A 27,647-nucleotide genomic window follows, 5' to 3' on the forward strand; every position below is an offset into this window, starting at 1 on the left:
AATTCTGCAATAGAATTTAGAATTTTGAGATGAAATAAAGTATAGTTTTTATTTATTTTTAGGTCATTTTGTTCATCAAAAACTATTTTCTTTCATCATAGGTTATTTGTAATTTTTAGTTTTATTTATTTTATTTATCCAGATCTAATTAATCCAAGTATGTTCTAACTCTAATGGATAAGCTTTTTTCTCTTCAATTACATCACGTCATAAACACATCATAGTGGGGACAGGGTACATGCAAGATCAACTAAACATATCATTGAAAGCCCTAATGACCATTTTCGAATGAAACCCTAAGTCCTAATGCTCAACTACTGAGTCATGGATGGATAAATTCTTTTTTAAATGAATTTCGACTATGGTTTCAGAAATACATGATACAGAAACACTTGTAACCAATACAGAAACACTGTTGAAGGTTTTTGTTTTTTTAATAATCAAGTGATTTCATTAAGAAAAGAGAATGGTTGATTGGTTAAAGCTCTCCTAATATTATATCTTTCGAACATTAAAGATTTTTCTTTCTGAACATTAGATAAAATTATGTCTATATTATCAATTTTAAATCTCAATATATTAAATTTGAATCTGATCCGTTTGTTGCCTAACAAAAGATATATCAGCCGAAACAGTTGACACCTTCAAGAGTAAGACTGGTCGCCGAGAAGTACGGAGTAAAGACCCTAGAACTTGATGATGGCAATAGGGGTTGTGTGTTAGACCAAATGTATGCTCTATTACAAGAAAAAGCACTCCTTGCTAATTAATGAGCCCTTTATTAGCGAATCTTCAGACTAAAGGCTCAGTTTGAAAGGAGTAAAAACACAAATATGTATACAGAAATTTGTATTTTATATTATATATTTGTATTCTACATATGTGTATTTGTACTCTTTTCAAACTGAACCAAAAGGAACAGAGACTCCAGCAATCAGCAATAATAGGTAGGAATGATAAAGAGGTGGGGCGGGGATGGGGACGGGGAGCCTCTCCCCATCTCCATCCCCATCCCCATCCCCGTCCCCACTAACGGGAACAAGGTGAATTGGGATCTGCTATTCACACAATTTACCTCACACTGAACTCACAAGTAGGGGTGTCCACAGTTCGGTTAATTGAACCATGGTCCTTTTCTGTAAATTAAATCGGTAGTATCGGTTTTTCCATTTTTCCAAATCGAAACTGAACCAGTATTATCGGTTGACTAATCCACCGGTTTCAATTTTTGACCGGTTCGATTCTTCGGTTTTTTATATTTATAATATATATTATATAAATATATGTATAATATTATATTATAAATAATAAATGATATGTAATATATTGTAAATATTTTAAAAATATATAATATATTTATAAATAGATCATTATAAATACAATATAAGTATACATTTATATATAATACATAGAAAATATATGACATATATTAAAAATATATATAAAATATACATATGAATATATATACCGATCAGTTAGATTAACCGCATTTTGTGGTTCAATTTTCTCGATTCGGTTTTTCATGGACACCCCTACTCACAAGCACATCTCACCATGCATTGGGAACATCTCCCGTGAATAATAACATATAAATACGAGAGATATTCCCAATGCATGGTGGGATGTAGCTGTGAGATCGTTATGAGGTGCCCTATGTGAGCAGCAGATCTGGTCTTGACAAGGTTATCCCCATTCCTCGTGATTTTTTTATTATGTTAACCATATGTTGTTTTTTATTTTATTTAAAAAATAAAAATAAAATAATTAAAATTTACAATCCTATTAGAAAAGATTCAAACATATTCAACCATATTTTTAAAAATATTAATATATAGATGTATATGTATATATATACATATATACATATATATTAGTGGGGATCCCATGGGGCGGGGATCGGGGTCCTTGTGGGGCAAGGAGTGCTCTCCCCATCCCTACTAACGGGGATGAAAATTTCCCCATCCTCGTCCTCGCAAGGGGAAAATCATCCCCGTCCCTGCCCCATTCAGGGAGGATCCCCACAGGGATCGAGGAAATGGGGAAAATTGTCATCCCTAATAATAGGGAAATAAATGGGTTAAGTTGGCATGACTAGGATGGAAAAAAATTATATAAATATAACACAAATAGAATCGAGATTTTCTACTCACAAAGTACACCTCACAACACATCTCACCATGTATGAATCCTCATTAGGGTGCCACGAGCGGAGCTTCTCATGAGCTATTCGAGCTCAGCTTGGCTTGGTTTAAACTGAGCTTCGAGTCGAGTCCGAGCCCAATGAAGCTCACAAGGCTAGTATAGTAAATAAATAATTTCTTATTATATACATACATACATACATATACATATATAAATATATATAATAATATTTTATATATAATATTTTTATTTTTATGTATTATAGTAAATAATTTTTATAATTCTTAATTTTTTGTATATAAAATAAAAAATATTTTTATATGTATAATTTTTATTTTTTAGAAAAAAAAACTAGCTTGCAGTTGAACCGAGCTCGAACTTGCAAGTTTTGAATTGAGCTGAGTTGGAGATCAAGTCTCCAGCTCGAATCGAGCTCGAGCCTAACACAATTTCAACGAGCCGAGCTCGAATAGCCAAGTATTCAACTTGGCTCGACTCAAATCCACCCCTACTCTTCATGAATAACACACAAATAAGGAAGGTGTTCCCAATGTGTGTCAGGACATGTTGTGAGGTTGGTGTGGGGAGCAGATCCCAACATGTGAGGGGTTGAAGGGTGATGAGTAGGGATGCAAACAGATCAGGTTGAATTCAAATTAGGGTATATTCAAATCCGATCTAACACTGTTTATGTTGGATCCGATCCGATCCGATAGGACTCGATTTGAATTTGAATCCTATTGGTATGTCGGATTTTTGGATTTGATCGATCCAATTTGTTTTCTTTAAAAATTATTAAATTATTAAAAGAAAATTAAAATAAGTAAAAACAAAAAAATAATATAAGTGTTTTTAATTATTTTCATCATACATATACATATTTGTTATAAAAAAAATAAATAATATAACAAATTTATAAAATATAATATAAATAATATATATGTATTATATATTTATATTTATAAATATATAATATATATACGATCAGATCTTTTCAGATTAGGTAGGGGTGATCCAAAGATCTAAACAGGAGTGATCCGATCCATTTGCACCCGCAGTGATGAGTAATATCAAGAAATAAAAAAAAATGACAATAATAACATGTAAAACGTTTTAAAAAACAAATCCACTTGTTTATAGACATTGACACTTGACTCCTATTTAGTAGAGGATAGGATTTAGGTTTAGGGTCATGGATTAAAGATATAAGGTTTAAAATTGGGTTTCTTGTAGATAAGGCCTTGAATATCAATATAAAGTAATATTTTTATAAAATAACCAAAATAGAGTAACTTTTTTAAAAAAATATCGAGAAAGAGCAATGACACTGTTCATTGTCTTCCTCTACGTCTTATTCATTCGAGTACACTGTTCATGCGAGAGGCGGAGCAGCGCACAAGCACGTTTTTCTTCACGGTTACTACTCCGGAATCGCGGTGACACCATTCTCTTGAAGCTGAGCATCGCATCGGGTTTGAGGTTATCTCTCTCTTTTCATTTCTCCCTGGATTCGATGTTGTTGCAGAGGGGAAGACACACGCATAGTGTAAAGAATGCAAGTTGGTTTTCAGATCCAGGAAGCTTCGAGTTTTCCAATTTCTGAATCAGGAAGCTTCAGCACGCGGGATCTTTATGAATCAAGAAGCTTCAGCACGCGACGCCATGAGAGATGGAGACCCACTCGAGATGATCTCAAACCCGATGTGGGACTTTTAAGAACTATCTTTATGAAACTTTGGAAGCTTCATAAGAGAGATAAGAGGCTTGAAACTTTTGAAGCTTCGGTGATATTTTTTAAAATAATCACAAAGCAGAGGAAGACAATGAATAGTCATTGCCCTTCTTTGATATTTTTCAAAAAAAGTTATTTATCTTTAATTATTTTATAAAAATATTATCTTTTATTGATATTCAAGACAAAAATTGCCCTTTACCGTTCAAAATTTAGTTTGTATTTGATTTGAAAGAAAAGGGAGAGAAAGAATAGATTTCCCACCCTTTCCGTACCTTTTTTCTTTCAAAGCAAAAACTGTCTTAGGGTTAAGATGTGGAAAAGGAGATGGTGGGAAGCTTGTAGGAGCCAAATAAAATAAAGCCTTCAGAATAAATTAGACGAAATACAATTTGTTTTATAATATTTATACTTTCATTTTGCATGTCCACATGCATCAATCTTTCAAACTTCAAATGTCTTTAACAAAAAAAAAAATTAAAAAAAAAGGAACGCCCAAATGTCAGAATAGTAAAACCACGCACCTACTGAAACCTGAAACCTCTGACCGGTCCTGGAAACTGTCTCTGGGCGTCAGGTATCTGATTGGTGGAGGAGCAAGAGGTTAGTGTTTATATTTCATAGGGAAGAAGAAGGGTATCACGGTATGCCCGTGACGGGATCTGTTCCTCACAAATGAGCGTCTCATAGACACATCCACCGTGCATTGAGAACATCTCCCGTAAATAATAATTAATAAATACGGGAGATATTCCCAATAGATGATAGGATGTAAAAATAAAACGCCTGTGAAGCGTCAGGTGTGAAGAGCAGATCCGGTCTCGATATGCCCTAATGGAGAAATGCAAGTGCCAGACTGTCAGCCCTTATGTGCATTTACTGTCCCTTGCGCCGACCAAGAAGTAGTAATATCTATTTTGGTTTAGGCCGGGCGCTCTGCCGCTCGCCCAGCATTGGCAGTGGCTACTGACTAAAGGGTGTAACCGACGCTATCGACTTGATTGCAGGGTGCCAAACGGTTGGTTGGTAAAGTCTCCTGGAGGCTTGGATCGAATCCTGTTGACTGGGGGTATTATTAGTTCGAGGATGGGCTATTCCCCTTTGTGTAGCCCTTCATAATATATATATATATAAGAATAGGCTACTAAGCTGATTATATTCATGAACTGGCTTGGTTCACTAAATACTTGATTTAAAGTATTTAAGCTTGAGTGCTTAGTTCAAGTTGGTCGAGCTAAGTTCAAGTTTTGCAATTCCCGATTTGAGTGGTTCACAAGTTTAATCGAATTTATAATAAAATACTATTTTTTAATATAGTTATATTTATAATATAATAAACACTATTTTTTATAGTAATTTAAATATGATATAACTAAATAAATTTATAATTGATTTCATAATATTTTTTTATTTATAGTATTTATAATATTAATTTATATATATATATTTTTAATATCTTTAATATTAATATATTTATAATTTATAATTCTAATTTATTTATAACCAACTCGAGTCGAGCAGGACTCAAATAACTCACGAGTATTGACTTGAGTTGAGTTCGAGTCAAAAAAATTGAAACCATGGTTTTTAAAATCGGACCAAATCGGATGGTCAGACCGGAAAACTCGGGAACTGGTCAGGTGGCCGGTTCCATTTTCCCCAAAAACCAGATTTCTCCCCAAAACCATTGATTTTGGTCAGTGAACCGCTGAACGGGCAATTAACCATTCAAACCGTGTGTACCGTTCGAATGGTTTTGACCGCTTTTTATTTTTTTGAATTTCTTTTTATTTTCTTGTCAGAACAGGTCGAACGTTCGGTTCGAATGATCAGACCGTTCGACCCGATAACCAGACCCCTGACCGGTTCAGCCACCGGGTTGGTTTTAAAAACCATGATTGAAACTCAATCAAGCTCCAATCGAATTTCAAACTTTGCATTTTTAAGTCAAGCTCAAGCTGCGCTCAAGCTTAAACAGCTTGATACGAGGTTGTCCTTGACTCAATTACACCCCTAGGCCTATGAGAGCAATTAAGGTAGAATTTAACAATAAGGATTCAACAAACATTGTTGTTATGAGTAGGTGATTTTTTATTTACATTCTCAACCAGTCAATCTTACATTTTTCTCCTTCTCCTTTTGCTTTACAATTTACCCATTTAGAACAGCTAGTATGAGAGACCAGTTAGAGACTTTCATTAACCAACTGAGGAGTAGTCCAATTGGTGCGTTGGATAAATGATCTTAGCTGTTATGTGGTTTCAGATCCCGCTATTGTCATCTTTGTAAGAAAAAAAATTGTATAATTATTTAAGATTATTGATATGATGTTATACTATTCACTTAAAGGGTTTCATTTTGTGTGAAGACTAAGGGGGATGTTAGACAATATGGCTGGTTTTGTTTAATTTTGCTGATGTGAAACTTGTATTTTTTTTTCTAAAAAAACAAAACCAGCCATATATTATTAAACAACCCCCCAAATTTGTTACAGTTTTTTTTTTTAGAATTTTTAATTCTTGTGTTTTCATTTGTTTAATGAAATTGCTGTTTTCAAGCAAAATAGATCAGGGTTTCACGAAGTTGCTACAATTTAGGGCTCCTCAACATTGTTTTTTACAGAACTATCGTTTTTTCTTAGGATTAAACTTATCATAATGTGGTTTTTTACATAGGGTTTTACCAACTTTACTACCGTATTAGTTTAGAAGATGGTGGCAATTTGATTTTATTATCATTCTTGAACTAATTGGTCAGATTCAAACCACTTTTGAATATTAGATTAATTAGACAAATTCGAATTCAACAGGCTTTTTCAATGATCTGTCAAGTATCAAATCGAATTTGGATTATTATTCTTAAAACTGAACATATGTTCAAATATTACCTGATTTAGTTCAAATCCACTCCGTTTACTGGTTTACACCCTCAATGCATAAGGTTCCAACGAACATGTCTGATATTGAACAGGTTAAGCTAAATCAATGTCTTTTATCTATTGACCTGGTTAGTCCAACCAGTGATTCGGTGAGCCAAACACAATTTCAGTTCCGCTTAATCTTTAACCGTTGATTTGATCAACGATTTGTTGATTCAAATGGTTGAATTGACTACTCTTCATACTCGTTAGGTCACTGGATTTTGTATTATTGTATTTTTTATTTTTTTTATTATCATGATTTCATGGGATGATCTAGGGGTGTCAATGGATCCAAAAACCAAAATTGATTTTGACGGACGAATAATACATATTGAATTGAACCAGTCCAGACTTAATGGTTCAAAGTATATTGGATTGGATTGGACCTGGTCCATCCATGATGAATTTATATTGTATTAGGTTTGGATTAGAATTAATTTAAATTAAAACAAATTTGAATAGATTGGATGGTCCATACATTGAATTGGACCAGTCCAAAATATTTATTGGATTGTATTGGACCTGGTCCATTTGTAATGAACTCACATCGGATTGAACCAAATCCAGTCCAACTGACACCTCTACCATTGATCCATTGACCTTGATGGTTGGACCAGTGATGTATACACTTAGGCCTCGTTTTCTTTTCGGTAAGTTATTTACCCAAGTAAATGCAGTTATTTGGGTAAGTTTTTTCTGGGAAACACTTACCCGAGTATGTGCATTTACCCATGTTTTTTTTTTATTTCTCATGTAAATAAGGAAATGACCATTTTAGCCATAAAAATCCATTACTAAAAAGGGCATTTTTGTTGGGAAAGTTATTTACCCACCTGGGAGATGGGTATCACTTACCCGAGAAAAAAAAAACCTTCCCTAGTCCCCACATAAATCTGAAAAAAGAACATGGGATTCTTGGTCAATGGGAACCAAAATCCCATTGACCAACTTTCCCCCTTTCAAAATCCGAAAAAAGAACACCCCCTTAGAGAGTATTTGCCAACGTGAATAGTTTTTTTTTTTTGTTTCAAGTTCCAAAATAAATCAAAACTATTTTGTTCCAAAGGCTCCATTTGGAAGGAGTGCAAATACAAATATGAGAGCACAAAACCTTGTATTTCGTATTATTTTCTATGTATTTGTATTTGTACTCTTTCCAAACTGAGCTAAAAGAAATTAATTCTTAAAACAAAAACACAGGAAACATGTTCTTGAACTTATGGCTTGTTTTAGTTCTGACCACATATGGTTTTAGAAACATGAATTGCTTTCTTAAACAACAAAACCAACCTGTTTTTTTTGGGCTTCCGCATTTCAAAACAAAAGCACAGTTAAATAACATGGTTATTTTTTTACTAATGTAACAATTTTAAAAATAAATATTCAATGTTGTAAAACACCCTCTATGGGACAAAAAACGGATCGGCATTTGAGCAAGGTTTTCAAACATTAAACTAAGGGGGCATTCTTTTTTTGGATTTTGAGAGGAGGAAAGTTAGTCAATGGATTTTGGTTCCCATTGACCAAGAATCTCATGTTCTTTTTTCAGATTTATGTGGGGACTAGGGAAAGTTTATACCCATCTCGGTAAATAACTTTCCCACCTAGGGGGAAAGTTGCCAACACATGAATGAGACAAAAATTCCCTTTTTAATAATGGATTTTTATGGCTAAAATGGTCATTGCATTATTTACATGAGAAATAAAAGAACATGGGTAAATGCACTTACCCGGGTGGTCGGACCGTTCGGTCCAAGAACCATCCAAGCAATTGGTTCCGTTTTACCCCATGCCCGATCCTTGGCCAAAAACCATTGAATTGGTCAACAACCCATTGATGCAGATGATCGAACCGTTGATTCGTTCAACAGTTTTGTTTATTTTTTATTTTAATTATTTTTTAATTTTTTTGTCAAAATGGGCCATCTGTTCAAACCACCGACTTAGAAACAATTGGCCATAACAGTTCCGATTCCAGATTGACTTTTAAAACATTATGACATAGAACATTTTCATTAGTTTCACATCCTGCTACACAACCATTGCATTCAGCTAATCTGAATTCATTGTCCAACACTTCCTCGAGTTCTTTTTTTACTTTTGGTCATTGCAAATTTATAACATTTGGATATACAATCAATACTCATGGATTTATCTTCTATATGTCCCAAACTTGAGTTCACATCTCTGCCACACATAGGAGCGCCCCACAATGTCCCACAGCACATCCCTATCGTGTATTGAGAACATCTCCTAATGATAGTACATAAATCATCATCAGGAGATATTCCCAATACACGACGGGGATGTACTGTGGGACGTTGTGGGGCACAGATCTGAACTCCCCAAACTTAGCCCTAACTCAACTATTCTACTACCAAATCCTGGGTCTAATAAAAACGGGTGGGCCACCCATGTAACTTGTCCTTTGCAGTCCTTGTCAACAGAACTGCTGCTTCCACAGTTACACCTACCGAATTATTGGGCTGACATTGTATGGATCCAATGACAGGGGTCGGCACAAGGGGATATGAATGCAACAAGGAAAAGGCTTGGAACAACAAGCACAACTTTTGTACTCATTTGAAAATCCCTTGGTCGGAATTGTGTTTGGACTATACTAATGGAGTTGCTAAGACCAAATTCATAAATTCTGGTCATGCCATCATTGAACCTACCACAAATATCCAACAAAAACGATGGGTTGAAAAAAAGGAAATGAAAGAAGATGAGCATAATGAAAATGGGCTTGATGATAAGGAGGAAGATGTAGGAAATGAAGAAGTTGGGGAAGGAGATGATGAAGAGGAGGATGATATGGAGGAAGACTGGACGAAGCAGCTCCAAATGAAGAAATGAAGAAATGAAGATTAAGAAAAACTAGCATAGGGAAGACTATGAGCATGAATGTGTTCTTCTTGGTGTTATTTTTTTTTATAGAAACTAGAGTCAATCCAATTCGTGCAAGAAAGATAGTGAAATCCTTGAAGTTTGAAAACTATTTTCTAGTTGATTTTGTAGGTTTTGTTGGGGATCTTTGGATTTTACGGGAAAAAATTTATGTAATATCCATATAATATTTTCTAATAATAGACTTGTTCATGTTAGCATAACTAATTTAACTTTAAACAAATCTTGGATGTGTACTTTTGTTTATGAACCCCCTAATAAATCTGAACAAAGAGTTGTCTGGGAATGGATTAAAGACATTTCATATTCAATAATTGAGCCTTGGTGCCTTGTTGGTGATTTCAATTCTTTCAAGACAAGTGATAATAAGAAAGGAGGAAGAGAGGTCAGGGCGAGACAAACAAGGGATTTCAACCAACTCCTTAATGATTGTAACCTTATGGACTTGGATGAAGGGTCTCCAATTCACATGGAAAAATAAATTCACTTGGGAGCGTTTGGACTGGACTCTCGTTAACGATGATTGGAGGAGACTTTTCCCAAACAGCACCCTGCAAAATTTGCCATTCCTTTCCTCAGACCACACCCCCTCATCCTTCATCCAGACCCTCCTCAATATAAAGGTCTGAGGCCCTTTAGATTCGAACAGATGCGGTGCTTAGATCCGAGTGTGCAAGAGGTCATATCTAAAGCTTGGAACGTTGAATGCTCTGAATCCAAAGCCATCCAATTCGTAAAGAGAAGAAATAAAGTGGTGACAATGCTGAAAATTTGGAATGAAAAACACTTTGGAAATATTTTTAAGAAAAAACAAAATATTTTAAATTCTCTTGGAGATGTCCAAAAATGTTGATGAAAATAATAATAGATCTTTGCAGAACTTGGAAGGTGCCTCGCAAAAATAACTAAATAATATTCTTACTAAAGAGGAAGCATATTGGGCTCAAAAATCAAGAATCGAGTGGGTTAAACTTGGGGATAAAAACAATAAGTTTTTCCATCAACAACTATAAGAAAATCTAGAAACAGAATTACTACTATTAAAAATGACGAGGGTGAAAGAATTGAAGATCAAGAGGGAATATTATGTGTCTTTTATGAGAAATTCAAACAGATATTTCAAACAAAAGGGACAAGAGGAATAGATGATTTCATTAAGGAGATCAATAAATGTATAATTGATGATTAAAATAAATCAATTATTAGGGAGGTCAATGATGAGGAAACTGTTGAGGCTCTTAAATCAACCAAAGATCTTAAAGCTCCTAGTCTGGATAGTCTTAATGCCCTATTTTTCAAAAACTATTGGGACATCACAAAAGATTCCGTTTGTAAAGTTGTTAAGGCTTTCTTCCATTTTGGGAAATTGTGTCGAATTTTGAACAAAACTTTTATCTCACTCATCCCAAAAAATGGAAACCCTGAAAATGTTAACAACTATAGGCCCATAAGTTTATGCAATGTCATCTACAAAATTATTTCAAAAATCCCTGTTAACAGGATTAAGCCTTTCTTGGATAATATTATATTTCTATACCAAAGTGCCTTTGTGCCTAACAGGCATATTAATGACAACATTCTTATCGCTCATGAAATGTTACATACAATGAGAAAGAAAAAGGAAAAACGGGTATGCTTGCCTACAAAATTGATATGGAAAAAGCTTATGATAGAATAAAATAGGATTTCATTGAGAAAGTCTTATGAAAATTTGGATTTCATGAGAAATGGATTACCTGGGTTATGGAATGTATAAAAAAGGTATCTTATCAAATTTTAATAAATGGTAGCCCTCTATGGAATTTACCCCTTTTAGAGGGATCTGATAGGGAGATCCTCTTTCTCCCTATATTTTTGTTCTTTGTGTAGAAGCATTGGCAAAGAAACTTGAAAAAGAAACTCTATGTAAGAAAAGCCCAATTGGTTGTAAGGTTGCCAAAGGAAGTCCAAAAATTCCAATTTTACAGTTTGCAAATGACTGTATGATATTCTCTGAGACCTCGATTACAGGATGTTTGAAAATAAAAGACATTCTCACTAATTTTGCTGTGGCATCTAGCCAGTGCCCAAAATTTTCAAAATCTATACTTCATTTCTCAAAAAACACGCCAACGAGATTCCAAAAAATCATAGCAAAAATTCTGAATATCCCAATCCAAGCAAAGTCTGATACTTATTTGGGAGCCCCCCATAATAAATGGTAGAGTTTCAAAGAGCACATTCTTGAATCTTAAGGAAATGGTTAATAACAAACTATCAAGCTGGAAAAAAAACACTTTATCCTTGGCAAGTAGAATGGCCCTTTTGAATGCTTCAACGAATACAATGTCGCAATTTCTCATGAGTTTTTTCAAGCTTCCCCAAAATATCATTGATGAAATTGATAAAATCCAAAAGAACTTGTTATGGTCAAATTCTAGTGAAAAAAACAAATCGGTTCATTTAATTGGTTGGAACAAGGTGTGTACCCCAAAATGTAGGGGTGGTTTGGGGCTAAAAAACCTCCATTGGGTTAATAAAACCAACTTAGCAAAGTTGGGCTAGAAAATATTAGTTAACAGTGATAACCTTTGGGTTAAAAGTATGAAAACAAAGTACCTTCAGAATGAGGACTTTTGGAATGTGAAGGAAAAGAAAGATATATCATGGGCTTGGAGAGGTATCCTAAAGGGGAGATATCTCCTTAAAAAGGGGTTAAGATGGGAAATAAACAATGGCAAACCTATCAAGTTTTGGAAAGATACATGGGTTGGCAATACCTCTTTGGAACAAATTATTCCTCTTGATAGGATTGAAAATGATAATCTCCTTCTTAGTGAGGTTATTAATCAGAATAGGAGTGTATGGATTGAAAATAGAATTTGTAGCTTGGTTCCTTTGAATATATGGGGGAAAATAAAATCTATCTTTATCCCCTCAAATAAAAAAGATAAATTAGTGTGGAGACTTAGCTGTGATGGAAAATTCTCAATTAAGTCTACTTATAAATTAAAATGTAACTTGTCTATTTATGAAGAGTTGAACCCAAAGTGGAATTCGACCGTTTGGAAGGTTAATTGTCCACCAAAATTGAAAACTTTTCTCTATCTCCTGCTTAATAAAAGACTCCCAACAAAATTGCTTTTGCAAAATAGAGGTTTAAGTATGGATGGAAAATGTAGTTTTTGTGGAGATAACGAGGATGTGGAGAATATTTTCAAAAATTGTATAGATGTTAAACAAATTTGGGATGCAATAAATCCCATTTTGGAGGGTCCTTCAAGATTTAATCTTTTATTGGAAGATTGGTGGCTTAAAATTGGTAAGAAAAATTCAAATGGATGAAACAATGAAAGAGAAAAGTGTGCATTCTTATTATGGTACATCTGGAAAAATAGAAACCAAAAATCCTTTAACAATGCGTCAACCCCTATTCAAGTGGTGATTGAAAGAGCTTTATTGACCTTTTCGGAATATTATGAAACCAATTTGAAGACTAATGGGGTGGATTCCCATAAGTCATGCAAATATGTTGTGTGGCAAACTCCAAAAATTGGTACTATCAAAATTAACTTCGACGCGTCCCGGCTAAACAATGGGTTGTGCTCAGTCACAGCTGTAGCTAGGAACTTCATGGGTGAGGTGGTAGATTATAAGGCTTACCACTTAGGTTCTACAACAATCAACTTGATGGAAGCTTGGGCCGCGTGGGAGGCCCACAACTTGTCAATGAATTTCCCAAACCATTCCATCATCATTGAAGGCGACTCCTTGATCGTGATTTCTTGTCTGAAACGACTCATCGACCCCCCTAGAACCTTCAAAACTTCATTGAAGAGTGTTTGGATTTGAAGAATCGAGCAAACGAAGTCTATCGGGAAGCTAATCAAGCGGCAGATTGGCTCGCCAATCAAGCCTTTTTGTCCCTACAGGGTACAGTAAGTCTCAATCTTAGTGATCTTCCTTGGAATTTAGCTTGTATTTGTAAGTCTGATTTATGGGGACGCGCTACCCCCCATCTTGTGTAGTTCCTCTTGGTTTCTAAAAAAAATGATAGGGATCGTGACTTGTGACAATCGATGTGCAGTTCGACGCCAAGCTATACCCACCACTAGTCTACCCTTGCTCCACTAGAACTACCCTTCAAATGCCGTCCATTCGAATAACAAAAGTGATACAGTGTTCTCTTCATTAGGGATGTCAACGGGTCGGGCCCTGAAGGGGTCTAAGCCAACCCGAATCCAATATGTTGAATTCAAATGCAACCCAACCAAATGATGATGAAATAGAATTCAGATCTCCTATCCACAAGAACCCTCCCTACACCAACTCATGCCTTCTGTGCATTGAGAATATTTCTTGAATTTACATGTTATCATTTAATGGCAAGATATTATTAATGTACAACTGTAATATCATGTAGATGGGAGATCTGAATTCAATGAAACATCAATTTATCTCCTACGATGAAACATCAATTTATCTCCTATGTAATACACCTATGATCTATCAAGCAAGGTTCAAAGTATTGATACATATCAGCCAATATGTATTGATGAAGCGCATTTTGGCAACTCTCGGCTGATAGGTGACTTGGATGCCTGGCTAAATAATCCCTACCTAGAATGTGGCTTGGATGCCTAGCTGAATGGTTACGAGCTGGAGAGGTGGCTCTGACGCCTAACTGAATGGTGACGAGCTGGAGAGGTGGCTCTGATGTCTAGCTGAGTGGTGACGAGCTGGAGAGGTGGCTCTGATGCGACCTACAGGGACACAGTGTCAGAGTGCCCGGGTTTCTTTACTCGGGGTGGGCACTCTGATGCATAAGTTAGCGAACCAGAGATTTTGAGATAACTAAATGTGAGAGAGCTGGAGAGCTGCGAGAACTAAATTGCGCCTCTCCCCCTAGAGTTGGAGGTAAGGCCTTTATATAGGCATTGTTTGGCGTGAGCATCACACAACACATCCAGGATCTCCGGGAGGACATGCCTAACTACTTCGAAGTCCTCGGAGGTAGTCGTGCACATAGGCCAATATTTGCGCCTTACTCGGTTTCTCCCAAAACATTCGGTGTGAGAACTGATTTCTGAGAAACCCGGGAGTGATGGAATGCATGCGGAAATTGATGGCGAGCACGTCTCGTAGGTCGCCAGGTCGGAACCAGGGGCAGGTCGCCAGGTCGGCACCAGGGGCAGGTCACCAGGTCGGTGCTAGAGGCAGGTCACCAGGTTTGCACCAGGGGCAGGTTGCCAGGTCGGCGGCAGTGCCAGGTCGCTAGCTGGGACTCCATCATTTTGGCTAAGGCAAGTTGTCGCCTAAGTGGTTCTGGGTGTCACCCAGTTATCCCGAGATGCCATGTGTCATGATGTTAGTGGAGGGCCAAATCTTCCCTCATCAATTGCCCCCACTCCCGAGCTGAGATCAGCTCAATGAAGGGAGTAGATTTGTGCTTCGTTGTAGGTCCTTAGGCCTATTACCAACATATTTTGAGGTCGGCTTAGGGGTCATTGATGCTGAAGGCAGTTTGGTTTCCCCTTGTGATATGTGCATTGATGTTGGAATTTAAATAGAAATTTGGTGCCATGGCTGCGTTGTATCAGTCCTTTAAGGTGTTGGTCGTCTACTCTTACGATAAGCAACAAGGAGCTCAACCTGTGGGGGCAGCTTTATAAACTGCAAGTTGCCAGCTCGCATGAAATCCTTGAAAGGCTCAACCCGCAAGGGCGATTGTAGTTTGTTGGCCGCTGACTCCTGCGGGAGCCACAAAGGGCTCGACCTATAGGAGCGACCTCGCGAATAGGACTGACAAGGCTTGTACAGGCTGATTACGTGTGTCAGCAGGTCGGAGGAAGCAGGTCGCCAGTTCGGAGGCAGGTCTCTTGGTCACCAGGTCGTCAGAATTTTGACAGTCTAGTTTTGCTCTTAGCACCTCAGCCTACAGACCTCTCATCACCTCAGCATGACTAACCTGCGAGGGCGGCTCCACAACCCATTGGCCATCAACTCCCACGTAAAGCATGGAGGGCTCGATCTGCAGCGCGAACTCACAGTTTGTTGGCTATCAACTCCCACGAGAACCACGGAGGGCTCAACCTATGGGGTGGCCTCACATTCTATTGGCCATCAGCTCTCGCAGAGAGCACATAGAGCTCGACATATGGGAGTGGCCTCACAGTTAGGGAGATTCTGTTAGGGCATGACTGCGAGAACTCTTCTGGGCTAATCATTTTGCTTCTACCCCCCCTAGGGGGTTCTTTCAATCAAGCGTTGTTGTTGTTGCTTGAAGGTGTTATTACTTGAGGCTCAGAGAATTGGGTGAGAAAATAGCATTTTGTATCATATCCCACAGACGACACTAATTGATGAAGCGCATTTCGGCAGCTCTCGGCTGGCAGGTGACTCGGATGTCTGGCTGAATAATCCCTACCTGGAATGTGGCTTGGATGCCTGGCTGAATTGTTACGAGTTGGAGAGGTGGCTCTGACGCCTAACGAATGGTGACGAGCTGGAGAGGTGGCTCTGACGCCTAACTGAATGGTGACGAGCTGGAGAGGTGGCTCTGATGTCTAGTTGAGTGGTGACGAGCTGGAGAGGTGGCTCTGATGCGACCTGCAAGGACACAGTGTCAGAGTGCCCAGGTTGGTTTACCCGGGGTGGGCACTCCGATGCTTAAGTTAGCGAACCATAGATTTTAAGATAGCTAAATGTGGGAGAGCTGGAGAGCTGCAATAACTAAATTGTGCCTCTCCCCATAGAATTGGAGGTAAGGCCTTTATATAGGCATTGTTTGGCGAGAGCATCATGCAACACGTCCAGGATCTCCGGGTGGAGAGGTAGTCGTGCATGTAGGCCAATCTTTGCGCCTTACTCGGTTCTCCCAAAACATTCGGTGTGAGAGCTGATTTCCGAGAGACTTGGGAGTGATGGGATGCATATAGAAATCGACGGCGAGCACGTCTCGTAGGTCGCTAAGTTGGCGCTAGAGGTAGGTCACTAGGTTGGCACCAGGGGCAGGTCGCCAGGTCTGCGCTATAGGTAGGTTGCCAAGTCGACGCTAGAGGCAGGTCGCCAGGTCGGCACCAAGGGCAGGTCGCCAGGTTGGCACTAGGGGCAGGTCGCCAGGTCGGCGCTAGAGGCAGGTCGCTAGGTTGGCGCTAGAGGCAGGTTGCCAGGTCGGCACCAGGGGCAGGTCGCCAGGTCGACGACAGTGCTAGGTCACTAGCTGGGGCTCCATCATTTTGGCTAAGAAAAATTGTCGCCTAGGTGGTTCTGGGTGTCATCCAGCTGTTCCGAGATGCCACGTGTCATGATGTTAGTGGAGGGCCAAATTTGCCCTCATCATATATCGTTTCAGGAGCTTTCCAATACGCCCCTATAAAGGGTGTATCGGAGTTCTGACCAATTCAAGGGGTGGAGGAGCCTTAAACCGCTTCTCTGAACCGATTTAAAAAAATATAAAAAAAATGTACTAATATGGCCTGATACGCCCCTACCGACATATTGAGCATATCGATATTTTGAACCTTGCTATCAAACCTTCGTATACATGTATTTCAGTGCTAAAATGTCAACGGATCAGGTTTGAGTGGCCCACCTCAACTCAAACCTTATTGAAGCCGATCCAGTCCTAACCCAATAAAATTGGGTCATTGCGGGCTTACCACTTAAACCCAATCAGCTGACATCTATTCTTCATCAATCACAGTCATCAATCATCAATATATATAAAAATAACAAATATATATTCATAGACAAGGGCTAGACAGGGCACGACCAAAGTCAAGCCACATTATTGTTTTAATTACATGTAATGCTAATGCAATGAACCACGTCAAGTGGCCTTTCCGCTCAAACAAATCCCTTATTCCTTATTTGTTATTCGGTCAAATTCTGAGGGGGAACCAAACATAAATAGATAGTCTTGTGAGTTTTATTCCTTTCCTTCCCTTTCATCCTGCAGCATTTTTTGACTTGCACACACTTTGCAACGACAGAAACGATACCTTCAGCAATCACTAAGGAGATGTTTCGTAGCTTCTGAAACAGACATTGAAGCAGCATTTCAGTAATTCTCTTCGAGGACAAGACAACTATATAATCCAGATTTGTTGGATGAAATTTAACCTAAGCTTTTTTTTGAGCACATCATTTCGGTAGCTCCTACCTACTAGGCTACTAATTTTTGCTGAATGGGCTTTTAATTGATTCTTTATCTCCAGAAAATTTTATTAATAAATAGCACTTTTAAAATGTTTTTTTTGAAATCCTGCAATGGCAACGGGTTGGGTTTGGGGCGGGGCACCCCCTCCTCAGTCCCTGCCCCGTAGTTAAGATACTTTGCCCCATCCCTGCATGGCGGGGCGGGGCATCCACTCCCCGTGGGGACAGGGAATTCTTGAATTTTTTCCGTTCAAGGAATTTGGAGGTATTTTAGGAATTGAATTATAATATTTTATGGGTACTTCAAAAATAAAATTATGGGATTTTAGGATTTTAAAAATTTAGGGAAAAAAGTAAAACTATTTTAAACCTAGAGATTTTATTAATTTACCTCCGGGTTCAGAGAATTATATACAAAACCCATCCCCGAATCTTTTCCCCGCCCCACCCTGTCCCCATTTAGGATTGACAAAAAAAACTACCCCATTTAGGGCGGGGCAGGGCCTCGGTTTTATGGGAGAAATTGCCATCCCACACTTTGATCGGTGATTTTTATTTGTTATTATTATCATTATTATTATTATTATTATTATTATTATTATTATTATTATTATTATTATTATTATTATTTTAACTGGGGTATACAATAGGGGTAGCCATGACCCCCAACCCTGATAGCAATGGGATTCGATTCAATCCCAAATCTGGTTACAACTAGCCAAAAATCCTACAAACTGAATCATCATTATATCTATTCATGGGCCAGACTTGGACTTAACTTTTAGCCAAAATTTGAATGACCCAAGTTAAAGCTTGAGCTTGAGCTTGAAGCCCAGTTGATTGGTTGTAAGTTGTAACCCTGGTTAATGTTCAAGTTTTTAACTCATAAAAAACTATGGGCACACATGTCCAACCCTCCCAAGACCCCCCTTGGCTGTGATCAATATTAGGTAATGGTCTTCTACTTTAGAAAAGAATAATAATAATAATAATAAATAAATAAAACTAATTAATGACCCTGCCCTCAATATAAGGCAAATATATGTATATTTTATTTGAGATCCACCCTTCACATGGCAAGTTTCAATGAAATCCTTAGAGCTAAATTTGGTGGGCTTCTAAAAAAGTTGTTTTTTTTTTTAATTAAGTTCTATTTATGATTAAAATCATACTTTAGATCTAAAATAAACCCCACAATATTTGAATTTATTTGATCTTCTCAAAGACCCTAAAGTCAATTCCTTTAAATAATTGAAGTTCAATTATATATCGTTATTCAACGTGGGCCACAAAAAAAGAAGGAAGTACATCCCAAACAAAAGATCCCCAATTCGAGATAGAAAATTGTGTCGGGGAGTGGGCCACGTTTTTATACGATCTAGGCTTGTAATGAACCAAGCAAGAACCAAGAAGGGATTTTGCTATCAAAGTCTGAATGCGCCAAAGAGGAGTGGCAAACTTGTCCAAGCAAGAGGATATCAATAATGGTTCGAGTGTCGCCCTTGACGATAACTATGGGAAAATGTTTAAGAGACAATCAATGAGAGACCTTCAAGGAATGTCTATGTGGGAAATCTACCTTACCTATGTGCAATAGGTTAGATTTATTTTTATTTTTTATTTGACTTGAGAAATTTAAATAGATTTCGATTATGTTTGGATAAACCTCAGGATTTGTGCCTTTAGAGCCCCAAAGCACAAAGCCTCAATTTTAAGGCTCATTTGGGAGGGCAGTGCTGAAGATTCAATTAAACTGATTCAGTTGTTTTGAAGTGGTTCAGATAAATTATTTAAAGAGATCAATGTGGACAGTCCTTCAAATGACTAACAGCTGATTTGGGCTCCCTGAATTTTTTTTACCAAACAGCTGAAGGTGCTATGCTTCACCAAAAGTTATCATGTTCATGAAAGTAGCACTCACCAAAAATTGAAAACACTTATTGGTTCAATTGGTTTTTCACATCCCACAGCTGGAAAGCAAAAGTTTATCCAAACAAAGCCTTGATTTGCGACTTAAAAAATTCCTAAGGCTGTATTTAGAATGCATGTGAGTGCAAATGAAAAAAAATGCAAATTTTTATTTAATTTTATTTTAAGTTTTACTTTATTCTATACTTCATGTCTTAATTTACTTCATGTCTAGAACCTTTACAAATTAAAGGACACCATAGTTTGGACCTAACTGAACATGACGACTGTATAATTGAAGTGGAGCCAATGGTAATGCCCCACACCAACCATAAATGCTAAGTGAGAGAATGGGCGGTTGTGGGCTATATGTATAGGACTGGTGTAATGGTTGTGGGCTATATGTATAGGATTGGTGTAATGGTGTGCAGTATCATACATGTTATGCCATTTGAGGGTGACTCATATGACCCAAAAATGGAACCATTCTGGCCATTGGTTTTCGGGTCGATGATTCGACCGTCCAATTTGAATGGACAACCCGTTTTGACAATAAAAACTAAAAAAAAAAACAGTCAAAAACCATTGAATGGGTCAATGGGTTGATAGTTCGACCACTCAAGTCAATGGGTCATTGACCGATTCAATGGTTTTTGCCCAGGGACCAGGATTAGGGTAAAACGGAACTAGTTACCTGGACAGTTTCCAATTAAAAAAAAAAAAAACGGACAACCCGTTCTGACAACAAAAATTACATGCAAAAAATTGAGTGTGTGAGGTCCATTAAGCATTACCATACGTGTTATGTCATTCGAGCGTGTGACTTATACAACCTGAAAAATGGAACCGTTTTAGCTACCAGTTTTTTGATCAACGTTTGGACTATTCAGTTCGAATGGATGACCCATTCTGATAATAAAAATTAAAAAATAAAAAATGATAAAAAACCATTGAACGGATCAATGGGTCATTGACCATCAATAATTTTTAGCTACGGACTGAGATTAGGATAAAATGGAACGGATTGCCTATATGACCGATTAAAAAAATAAAAAACAGCCAAAACCCATTTAATAGGTCAACGGGTCAATAATTCAACTACTTGTGAAGTAGTGGTATTGGGTAGCCCAGTTGCTCCCTGGGCCTGGGAAGGGTCTATGCTAGAACACGCTTCTTCCATATCCCAGACTCGGGCTGCATATTTCAGCCCATTATATCTTTTAAGGCTCACTTATTAACAGATGAGCCCAGTCCATGTTTTAGAAAGTTGGGCCTGTTAATAGATGGCGTATTTTGGTAAAGAGGTAATAGTAGTGTAAGATGGGGATTTTTTGGTCATTTTAGTATTATTAACCATATGTTGACAATTTAACATTGATTATACGCCAGGTATATGCTTCCTTTCCTTTCGTCGTCCTGTGATCTTTCATGGCGTCCTCTCGCAAGGCAAAGAAACACGAGGAGGAAGATGAGACTTTCGAAGAAGAGGTACTCCATAGATTACTTATTTCTTAGATAATTTTTCTCCAATTTCTGAATTTTGAATTAGAATTGTTATCTTCTTTCATTTGATTCGATTTTTAGTGTATATCCTTCTTTCTGCAACTGTCATTTGATTGTGATTTCCTTTCCAACTGACTTCCAGTTCAATTGAAGTACAAAAGCCATTCCAAATCGGTTTTTCAATTGACAACTCGCTGCTCAAAGTGTACATGCCCTTACTAACTTGGGCAAAGTATGTTTGAGCACCTCAGCCCCCAAAATTTCTGTAGTTGTACCTATCAAGCAACACTGCGGATCAATGTGCTTGTGCTATTACATACTCTGCGACTTCCTCTGGAAATCCCTTTGCCATTTTTGTTACGTGGCTATATATATGCCTCTTCTTATGCTGCTTTGATGCTCATTTCTTATATGCCCTGTTTGGTCTTGACCTCAATTGGTGTTTAGTCCACTCCTTTTGAATGGGAAGCTCGTGGAGATACTGCTTGGATGGTTTATGTGTATAACCTCATAGCTTAATAAGAGATTGCAACATGATTTACCAAAGAAAAAAGAAAAAAATAAAAATTGTTGAGAGAAACTCAACTAAAGCTAATTGGCATTGGTTGCTATGCACTATGTTATGTCCATTAAGTTGCTGGAATTATTTCAGTGATAGTGCATTTTGATTGCTCGAGCATTCTTTATTAAATTCATTTTTTTGTCTGTTTTAAAACTTTCTAAACCACAACATTTCCCTTCCCTTTTCTCTCAAACCTCTCTTTAATGTTTACTTTTCATTTCTTATTTATCCAAGGTTGTCTTTGAACAACTGATCGAAAAAATGGTCTTTCTTTAAACTTGCTCTTTCAGGTTGCTCAAATTTTGTTCCATTTTCCTCCTCTTTCAGCGGTTATGTGTTGGCTGTCAACTAAGTTGAGTCTTGCTTTTTCATGATTATGTCTAGGGCTTCAGCTAATTGAGCTTTTACTTGACTTAGCTTAAGCTCTCAAATATCAGGTTGAACTTGGCTTGTTAGTACTTTCTAGAGCTTGGTCTCAGTTGGAAAAGATACAATACAATTTGCAAATTCCAATGGAAAGAAACCCTACCCAAAGGTGAGAAACTCTTCTGGGGGTGGTAGCTCAGAGTAATGGATTTTGAATTTTCTTTTCTTTCCCATGTTCCTGTTTCCATTGCAATCTGGCAACCCAAACACAATTTATTGGAAGAAAACAGCAAGATAAGTTTTCTATTTTTGTCTTAATTAAACCAACATATCAATTTTAAAACATCACAAATCCTAAATGAGGGGAAAATGATTGATAAATGCCATTCTCTCTGATCTTCTCTAGCACCTGTGGAGATTGATTGCAGAATGAATTTTATGGAAAGGTTTGGATGACTAAATAAGCATCCTTTAATTACTTGAAAGGTTGTTTGTAAACCAAAAAGGAAGGGTTTCTTGGTCTTCACCTTATCAGCATAATGAATTGGGATTGGAAATGATTTTAGTGATTTGAAGAGCGTTTGGGGTCTGAAGACCCTAGAGGATTTTCAAATGTTCTCAATAAATGACATACTGAGAACTTGGAAAGAAGTGCCTCTATCAGCTAAAGAAAAGGAAAGAGTAACCATGGAATGGAGACCCCCAGAAACCAATTGTGTTAAACTCAATTTTGATGGGAGTTACACTGGTAATCAGGCTGTCGCTGGACTGGGAGGGGTTTTCTGTGATACAGAAGGAAAGGTGTTGGCATTATATTGAGGACCTTTAGCAAAAGGTAATGCTTTGACAGCTGAGCTATGTGGGTTACTCCATGGCTCAAAATTTGCTAGGCAATTTGGTTTCCATAACCATTTATCCAAAAAAAAAAAAATAGTTTCCATAATTTGGAGGTGGAAGGGGACTCTCAGGTGGTCATTTCTTGGACAAGATGTAGATTCCAAATCCCTTGGGTCTATAGACATAAATTTTAGGAAATAGAAAGCTTAAGAAGGGAATTAAGTGTGGCTTTTAAATGGGTGAGAAGATCAGAAAATGGGATGGCAGATGTTTTGGCTAAGCAAGGGACAACTAGGCACCAAATGTTTTGGGAAAAATTATAATCTATCCTTTGGTTGGAGAAAACTTCCCACCTCATTGTAATTCACAAGGTTATGATAAAAAAAAGAGTGTTTGGGGTCTGTTTAGAGAGAAGGATAGTGGAGGCCATTTATTGCTGTAGGGGAAGGGGTGACAGAAATGATGTCAGATATTGTTATGGAGTAAGGATATATAAGAATGCCATGAGAACTCATAATGAATTATTGAAGAATCCAGTGATGAGATATGAATGAAAGTGAAGTGTTGGGAAAGATATATGGCATAAGAGGTTTAAAACAACTTAATAGTTGATTGCTTTTTATTTTGATTAATAATAGAAATTTTATTGATTCAGAATTCAGAAACTGATTTAGAATTGCAATTTCATACAACATCTCATGGAGAGGCGCGAGCTGCAGCCTCTCTCAATAGCTTACAAGTAAACTAGTAATAAATTACATAAATCACAGCTGAGCCCAAAACAATTCTTCCCTATTTGCCCCTTGTTTGGCTAACACATCAGCCAAAGCACTTAATAGCTGATTGCTTTGAAGGATTGGGAAGGATTTGGTTAGGAATGCAAAGGCTAAGTACAGTCATAACTATTTGAAGATCCTATGACTTGTTTCTTCTTTTTCTAGGATTTGATGGTGCACAGTTTTGAGCATTTGGAAGTTCATGGAGTTTGAACTTTTATGTGGAAGTAGTTTCTCTTTAGATGATTTTCTGCTGTCTTTGTACAGGAGCCATTGTTTTATTTATTGGCTTGGCTGCACAGATGTTCAGCCCCTAAGAAGGTGGATTTCTTCATATGGAAACAGTTCAATTCTGGATGAAATTGTCTGTGGAGTGTGGATAATTTAATGGTAGAGGAATATGAGTTACTATTTACTAGATATTCTCTATATCCTCGGAGTAAGGGCAAATAGTGGACCATTAGGGCTGTTCACAGATCAGGTTGGTTCGGTTTCAGTAATATTGTCAACCGAACCAAAATTTTTGGGTTGACTTTGAAACCAACCGAAACTGATTGACAAAAGGTAAAGACCAACTCTTGGGTTGACATCGGTTTTGATTACACCAACCGAAATTAAATGTTAGCTCAATGCCTCAATTTGACAAATTGATGTTTTTGTTTTTTAACTCTTTCCTTTATATTGACGAGTGTCGAACATGAACCACAACTCATTAACATCTTTACTTTGATAATACCTCGAGCTGTACTTTGCTAAGACCTTCACATTAACTGAGACTTCACAAAAGCTGAAGAAAGAAACAACTTTTACATCGAGACCATAAACTAAATGTTGAAGTTCAAACTGTACTTTGATAAGACCTTTGCTCATTTTGCCATTTTGTCGCATGTCTAAAATTGTCTGTAGAGAACATTGATGTGGGCCCCACAGCTGTGGTACCACTCTGTCCGTAAGGTAGAATGTATCTAGTCACAGCTGTGGTTATTTTGTTGTTCTGTTATTTCTAGTTTCAGTTTTATATTGGTTGTTATTTGTTAGCAGTTATGATGTAAACACCAAGGGCAGATATGTCCTTTCATGTAACTAGCATAATCCATATATATTAACTTAAAGTGGCGGCGGCAGAATATTGACATTTTGTTCTTCTCCTCAAAATCTGTGTTCTATTGCTCTTCCATCACTCTTTTTTCTACATCTTCTTCACTTTCTCTTCTCATCGAACCTAAAATCTCTTAGTGATCAAGATTGAATAGCAGTCTTGAAAACCTACATGGTATCAGAGCCAAGTTAGGGTTTTTCATGTGAGTCTAATACCAGCCGACCACATGAGAATCTCCTAGGACTGAAAGCTGAAAAGGAGGAGTTCGCAGACTGATTCTTGGAGATCGCCAGAGGTACTAGTAGCTGTTGGAAACTTGCTAGGGTTGCAGAGTGTTGGTGGTCAGGAAGGATTAGAGAAGACTAGGGTTCAGGTAACCCCAGAAGGCACCGAACTATTTTTTCCTTGTAAGTTGTTACTTTTTAATAGAAGTTCTTTCAGAGAAGATAGGTTGGACCTATCTGGAGGGGAAGGCCGAACCATTCTAGCTCTTTCCTTCTTCGATTTCCTAGGGTTTTACATCAAACCCTGGACCGAACTGTGTTTCTCTCTACTCTAGGGTTTGAAAGTGATCTGCGGCAAGCTCTAGTGGTTGACTGAACTCTGTGATCTATCTAGAGCTACTCTTAAGTTGATTGGTAGGTCCGATCAGATTCTAGGGTTTCTTATTAACCCTACTGAAAGCTCATCTATATAGTTTGGACTGTGCGACTGAATTGCTTCCTTTCAGGACTGATTAAAACCCTAACTTTCCCTAGCATATCAGTTTTGTTTTAAAGCTGTTCTCAGAGTTCTAAGGGGGTTAGAGATCTACGGACAACTACTGCTGTGTTGGCTAGTTGGTTTCAGATCAGAATTACTTCGGTTTTGTGCACATACACTGAGAATACAAATCAGGCCTATACTGTTTTGATTGTGATTGGTGATTCAAGTACTGTTTTGAGACTTGACAGAATGGAGTCTAAAATTCAGGCAGAAGGCAGTCTTGGGAACATCAGTTATGGTGGTATTTCTGAGATGGGTGGTCAGATTACGACCGTAAAGTTGATGGATCAAACTATTTGGAATGGGCCCAATCAACCATGATGGCTATTAGTGGAAGAGGTAAATTAGGGTACCTCCTTGGAGATATGAAAGAACCTTCCAAGGGAGACCCGACATATACCAAGTGGATGTAAGAAAACTACTTGGTTATGACATGGCTGTGTAATTCTATGCAGCCTCATATTAGCCGGAATTATTTGTGGGCAAAGACAGCTAAGGAGATATGGGATGTTATGAAAGAAACTTACTCCCAACCCCTTAATGTTGCAAGAGCATATGAATTGAAATGTGAAGTGAACACCCTTAAACAAGGAGAGAAACCGGTATCGGTCTACTTCTCTACCTTGAAGTCCCTGTGGCATGAGATTGATCACTTAGAGACTCTTGAGTGGGAGAGTCCCAAAGATGCTCAGACCCATAGAAAGCACATCGAGACAAACAGAGTGTTTGAGTTCCTGGCGGGACTGAACTCAGAATATGATATTGTGAGGGGACACCCTATTATCCTCGGGTTGCCCCTCAGGGGGAGAGTATTGAGAGTGGGGGTTTGAGTTCTTGTCTTCATGGGGAGAGCAGTGAGAGTGGGGCAGTTCCTTTATCTATTCCATTGGGTGATGAGAACTGCAATGGTGAGGGTGGTCAGAGGGATCAGGAGCTGAGGGAAAGCTGCAATGGTGAGGGTGGTCAGAGGGATCATGAGCTGAGGGTTTATCACAGGCGGTGCAGGCAGGTTGATCCTGATCATCAGCAGTCCAGACCAGCTCCAATCTCATCTGCAGCTCCAGGTCCAGATACTTCAGTCCCAGAGCCCACAGGGACTTCTCCTACAACATTGTACCACATCCACAACCCACTGTATTTCCCATTTTTTATCCTATGATCGCCTATCTCCTACCTACAGGTCCCACTTTAGCTCCATTTCCAATGTCCCTATTCCAAGAACAGTGCAAGAAGCCCTATCCGTCCCTGAATGGAAAGATGCAATGCAAGTTGAGATGGATGCTCTGTTGAAAAACAACACCTGGGAGGTAGTTGATTTGCCAAAAGGAAAGAAATCAGTTGGATGCAAATGGGTATTTACGGTGAAGCATAATGCAGATGGATCTATTGAGAGGTATAAAGCTCAGTTAGTTGCAAGAGGGTTTACACAGACTTATGGCATAGATTACTTTGAGACATTTGCACCGGTAGCCAAGATGACTACTATTCGAGTTCTCTTGTCCCTTGCAGCAAGTCACACTTGGCCTTTATACCAAATGGACGTGAAAAATGCCTTTCTGAATGGAGATCTGCAGGAAGAAGTTTACATGCGTTTGCCACCTGGCTTCTATGATGCAGAAGTAGGTAAGAAGGTCTGCCGGCTCAACAAGGCTTTGTATGGTTTGAAACAGTCACCTAGGGCTTGGTTCGATAGATTCAGACTAGCACTTGTGAAGTTTGGATATGTACAGGCCCAGTCAGATCATACCCTATTCATCAAGAGGGTGGAGTCCTCTTTGACACTATTGGCAGTATATGTTGATGATATTGTGGTCACAGGGAATGATAGCCATGAGATTGAGTCTCTTAAACAGCTTCTTCACCAAGAATTTGAGGTGAAGGACCTTGGTGTACTCCGGTATTTCTTGGGTATTGAGGTTGCTAGATCCAAACAGGGGATCTTTATATCTCAGAGGAAATATGTCCTAGACCTGTTGGCAGAAACTGGA

At 38.0% G+C, this 27,647-nt stretch overlaps 1 protein-coding gene across 2 annotated transcripts in view; it reads left to right on the forward strand.

Moving 5' to 3' along the window:
• Positions 1-21,124: 21,124 nt before the first annotated feature.
• LOC104597295 (Rab3 GTPase-activating protein catalytic protein) overlaps positions 21,125-27,647 on the forward strand; it is a 69,883-nt gene continuing 63,360 nt past the window's right edge. For both annotated transcript variants that reach the window (XM_010258758.3, XM_010258759.3), the window contains exon 1: positions 21,125-21,239. In XM_010258758.3, coding sequence (XP_010257060.1) covers positions 21,180-21,239 — 60 coding nt within the window. In that variant the 5' untranslated portion in view covers positions 21,125-21,179. The remainder of the gene's footprint in view (positions 21,240-27,647) is intronic.

The sequence above is a fragment of the Nelumbo nucifera genome, chromosome 2 (assembly GCF_055504915.1).
Source record: "Nelumbo nucifera cultivar China Antique chromosome 2, China Antique-T2T, whole genome shotgun sequence".
Taxonomy (NCBI): domain Eukaryota; kingdom Viridiplantae; phylum Streptophyta; class Magnoliopsida; order Proteales; family Nelumbonaceae; genus Nelumbo; species Nelumbo nucifera.